Source organism: Solanum dulcamara, chromosome 12 (genome assembly GCF_947179165.1).
Source record: "Solanum dulcamara chromosome 12, daSolDulc1.2, whole genome shotgun sequence".
Lineage (NCBI taxonomy): Eukaryota > Viridiplantae > Streptophyta > Magnoliopsida > Solanales > Solanaceae > Solanum > Solanum dulcamara.
The window spans coordinates 60,807,307-60,812,223 of record NC_077248.1 but is presented as its reverse complement, the minus strand read 5'-3'; the positions used below and the strand labels follow the sequence as shown (position 1 = coordinate 60,812,223).

Genomic DNA, 4,917 nt, shown 5'->3' with positions numbered 1-4,917 from the left:
CATATATATAAGATCATAATAAATCTATCATTAATTTTTATTCAAATAATGATAAAAAATAATTATAATAAAATAAGAAATATTTTTAATTTTTTATTTTTTTTTAATTGAAGTAGAATAAACATTTGCTAATAAAAGAAATATTATTAGAAAAAAATGTGTTCAAAAAGAAAATAAATAATATATTTATTTGAAAAAGGACCTTTTTGACCCATTAAATAACAATAAGGACATTTCTGGACCAAAGTATTGACGAGAAGGGCAATTTTAAACCAAACTATAAACAAATGGCATATTTGTTCATTTCAAATAGTTTAAGGACATTTTTGACCATTTTTTCCCTAGTCTATATATAGACATTAGTCCAATAAAAACAACATAGATGTTATGCTATTATAAAAGATAATAATGCCCAGCAGGGCTACAAATCTTTCAAGATGCATATAATTTAACAGAAGGCAGTACTGGAATAGCTCTTAACAACATTACTATACAGTATTTGGATCAATGAGCTATTTTTTGGACCAACACATCTAGGGGTTTTGAACTGGCTCACCGCGCCTCCTAATCCTACGAAATGATCCAATATCTTATGGAATGTTCCCCTCCTCACAATCCTCAGTTCAAGTGCTCCAATTGCATTCACTTTCCGAGAGCTCACGTAGCCTGCATCGATGAATGATTTGTCAAGACAGTTGCAGCAGTCTTGCAACATTTCATCAGTTGCTTCCCCACTCAGTTCCCAGAATATCACGTAGTGCCCTGGATCAGCTGAGACGTTGACATGGCTCGTGAAGTCCACCACTTCTAGTTTTTCGTCAACTAAGAGCTTGCCTGCAGCTTCCACGGCTAGTTGCAAATCTTTCTCAGTGTTCTTGTCTATGTTAATGCTCAGCAAAAGGTTCCTTCTGCAGACAAACTGGAGTTCTGGAGTGCCATTGTGGAATCCTTTTATCTTGACCACATCACCTAGTCTATAACGATATAAACCTGCATATACAAATGCATAAACTCGTCAATTATACTGTCGGTACATAACTAAACTCGTATATGACACAATAGATAGACCGATAGCTTGCTATTAAATGCAAAAGATTGCAGCATTCTACATAAACTACTTAACAACAAAAGGGAAGTGGTCAAAAGGAAATGAATATCAAGCACATGCAAGTATTGCAGATACGAACAAATGAGTACAACACAACAAGGACAAAAAACATGTTAAACTCCAGAACAAGGCATAAAAACAAATGACAAAATCTTTATTATCGAAGCAGAATTTAGTATTTTATGCCAGGCAGGCATATGTAAGTAATCATGTTTCCTGCAATTTTGCCACAGAGAACAAAGACTATGGATGATGCTAAACTCCACAAGTCCAAAATTAGTGAAGAACTCATTCACCGGGAAGAATGACTGAATAAATAAGATTATGTTTCCATAAATGACAGACGATCCCAGGTTAGCATGTTATGCGCACTCCATAATTCATATATAAAGAGAGACCACAATTTGATGAGCATAGCATTTTCAAGCTAAGGGGTGGAAGAACATTGTACCTGCAAAATTGGTGAAGACAATTTCATACTCTTCACCAAGTTTTACTTCAGTCAGACCGACTGGAGAATTTGCTTGCTCCATGCCAATGAGATTTTCCTCGAGTGGAAGGAATTCAAAATAACCAATATTTGGTAACACTGCATAAGTAACCATCTCAGGGGGGAATTTTGGGTTCACGTTTACTCCGACCCATCCTTCAGAAGAACCATAATCAGCACTCAATAGAGGTAATTCCCCTGCATAGTGCCTCAGTTTCTTCAAGTAAGGCTCCATGGAACCTGTCATGATACCGTATATGTACTTTGTATTCGGGAAGAGTTCAGGAATCAAGCCGTACCAATTGCTTAAACTTGAGCATTTGCTATAAATTATATCAGCCAGTTCTGGATCAGGCTTCAACAATTTTGACATGGCTAATCTTATAGACGGGACAGTGATTCTGCTCGATAAGACTCCCTCTCTTATGTCAACAACAAGTGCTTCCCATACTTGTTCAAAAGTTCGAAAAGCATGGACAATGCTATGTGCAAATGTAGACGAAACAACTTGAACTTCATCGCGGAAAATGAGACCACACAGAAGGTGGCAGTATAAAGATTGTTGAAAATCAGGACCAAATATTACTTCATCGGGACTACAACATGGGGTAGACATTGCCTTCATTGTCTTTTTGAATTTTTCATTTCTATACACATTGGTAGTGGCTGTTCCAGCTACCAAACCACCTTTAGTTTTAAACTGCTTGCTGCTATAAATAAACTGCAAAGCCTTCCCATTCCCAATTGGAAATTCTCTGAAAGAGAGAAAAAAAAAACAGAACTATTACATTAAGCCAAGTGTTGGCCTAAACAGTGTGAACTAGTACTATGTTTTGACAAACCAAAAATTTAATTTACTTGCAGAAAGAATCAATAGTTCCTTTTCTTTTCTTGGGATTTGGAAAGTGTGACAGAAGTTAGGTAAAGGTCCCTACATCTATCACCAATTAAACACTTTTAACTTTCCATGGCTGCTCCAATTATTAGGGATCTTTTTACCTTTATCCCTAGACTATATGATGTATTTGTGACAAAAGAACCTTAAAAAACAAATTTTATGAACCAACAAGCAAATTACATGAGAAATAGGACATAGAACAAAATGACAAATGGAACATTACCTGTTCCTAAAAGCGAAAGAAGTCTTGAATATCTGCATGGTGGAATCCATTAATTCATCATTGAAAGGTACAAACTTTGGCTTCCCTTGAGTAGTACCAGAACTGCAAATCAACCATTAAATTTCCTTATTGAACTTCCTTTAAATATACAACAACATAACCACTATAATCTCATAGGTGGGCTAGAGAGGTTATATCTGATTAGACCTTTGTCTCAAGAAAAATCATGTCAAAACATATTGAAAGGGACCATGACAAAATATTCTGAAAAAAGGAACAGTAACTACACCAAAAAAGTACAATAATCGAAGTACTTGAGATAGTGGATAGTAACAGAAATCGATGGACAAGAAACTTCTTTAAACATCAACCCAAAAAAGAAGGGAAATTTTTTTACTCTTTGTTCCTTACCTCAAGGAGATTGTTTCAATGGGCTTTCCAGTAAGAATAGGAGAAAGATCACCATCAGCAATTCTTTGAATGTAAGGGTCCAAATCATTGTGATTGACAATAGGGACACAAGCCTTGAAAGTCTCAACATCAGTTCTGCCATTCAGACCCCACTGCTTCAAATACTCTGTTCCCCCATTTTCTTCAAGAATTCTTTCAAGTGTCTCTTCTTGAATTCTACCAGCATCTTTAGTCAACACCTCAAAATCCTCAATCACTTCTTCTGCATCAAATTTCTTCTCAATATTTTCCACCATCATCTTCATAATTCCTACAACAAATAGCTCTCATAAGAACAAAAGACTTCAACTTTACAATATTAGTCAAGTAAAACAGTTTCTTGTGACTAATCAGGAAACCTCAGCTTACCAGTAAGCAATTGATACAATTTGAGAGATGGGGTTAGGGGGTGGGGGTTAAGAAGGATATAACTATGTGTCAAACAAGCATAGGCTGCAAAATTTCTTGTTCTTGATTGTTCACTAAATGCAACTAGAACAAAGTTCAAAAAAAAGTCAAAGGTGAAATCAAACAGTTGCAAAGGAATGGAACCTTTTACAATAGCTATACAAGACATACATACAAAGACAAGAAAATGTATAAATAAATAATCTGAAAGAAAGTTGGACTGTTGTACTCCATAGTTATTACTAACTTCAATGCTACTTATTTCATAAAGGGTACATGGAAGGACAATAAAAAAGGTCCATTTGCAATCAATAAAACTATAATCTTTAACAGCTAACATCCACTCCTTATAAAAAAGACTATTACCTATGATATACAGAGTCAACATAAGATATAAAAAACTAAAACAAATTACAAAATAAAATAAAATAGAGGTAAACCATAAATAGAACTCTAAAATCACACAAAATCTAAAAAGTCCCAAAACATAAGAGATTTCCGAAAAAGGGAAAGAATTGACAAAATGATCAAAAGGGACTCCAAATTCTTGACATAAAATCACTCAAAGACAGTACCAAACTCAAGTAACTTTAAACATAAAAATCAAATCTTTTTCCAATAATTCATTAAAAAAAAAACACAAAAACCCATATGGTTTTTTTTTGTATATGCATATACCTTTGTTATAAATGGCTTAGAAATGAAGAAGGGGATCTCACAATGACAAATAACAGGTTCTTGAAAAGAGATAAAAATTGTCTCTTTTTTTGTGGGGTTTCTTGAAAAAAATAATTCTCCAACTTCAAATGAAGAACTTGGGTTAAACAAATATATATAAATATATTTAACAATTATATATATTTAAATATATATTATTATCATTTTTTTCTTCAGAAATGGACAAAAAGAGAAAGGATGACTCTTGTGTTTTGATGAGGAAAGATTCTCTGAGTGGAGAAGTATATATAGCAAGTGAAGTGTAAACAAACGCCGTCCAACGTGGAGCCAGGTGGCCTTTTTGTTACCTAAAATACCCTTAAGAGTTAACTTTAATTGCAATAAAACAATAGGAATAATGGAAAATAGGATCTGTCCTTTTCTGGCAAAAACAGAATTTAGTGGAATAATACTCTTCTCAAAAGATAAAAAAGATGTTTAGCTTTTCCAAAATTTAAGACATATCTTTTGTATTTTGGGGTTATTAAAGGGTGTAATTTTTCATGTTTGGTTTATCAAGATTTGTTTTAAAATATTTAATTTTTTTGTTAGAAGAAAAGAAAAGAAATTTCGTGTGTGATATTCATATATAGATGATGGTTGATGATGTTTCATTTCGTTTT

General features: G+C 33.6%; 1 protein-coding gene across 2 annotated transcripts; it reads right to left on the bottom strand.

The window, feature by feature from the left end:
- Positions 1-359: 359 nt before the first annotated feature.
- On the bottom strand, positions 360-4,398 carry LOC129877389 (jasmonoyl--L-amino acid synthetase JAR6). Of its 2 annotated transcripts, none has more exons than XM_055952888.1 (5): positions 4,256-4,398; positions 3,131-3,440; positions 2,720-2,821; positions 1,560-2,353; positions 360-990 (listed from the first exon to the last, which is right to left on the bottom strand). In XM_055952888.1, exons 2-5 carry the CDS (start codon positions 3,433-3,435, stop codon positions 449-451), a joined length of 1,743 nt encoding a protein of 580 aa, XP_055808863.1. In that variant the 5' UTR covers positions 3,436-3,440; positions 4,256-4,398; the 3' UTR covers positions 360-448. The 2 variants fall into 2 exon arrangements, with proteins under 2 accessions (XP_055808863.1, XP_055808862.1); XM_055952887.1 differs by lacking the exon at positions 4,256-4,398 and adding an exon at positions 3,539-3,858.
- Positions 4,399-4,917: the final 519 nt, after the last annotated feature.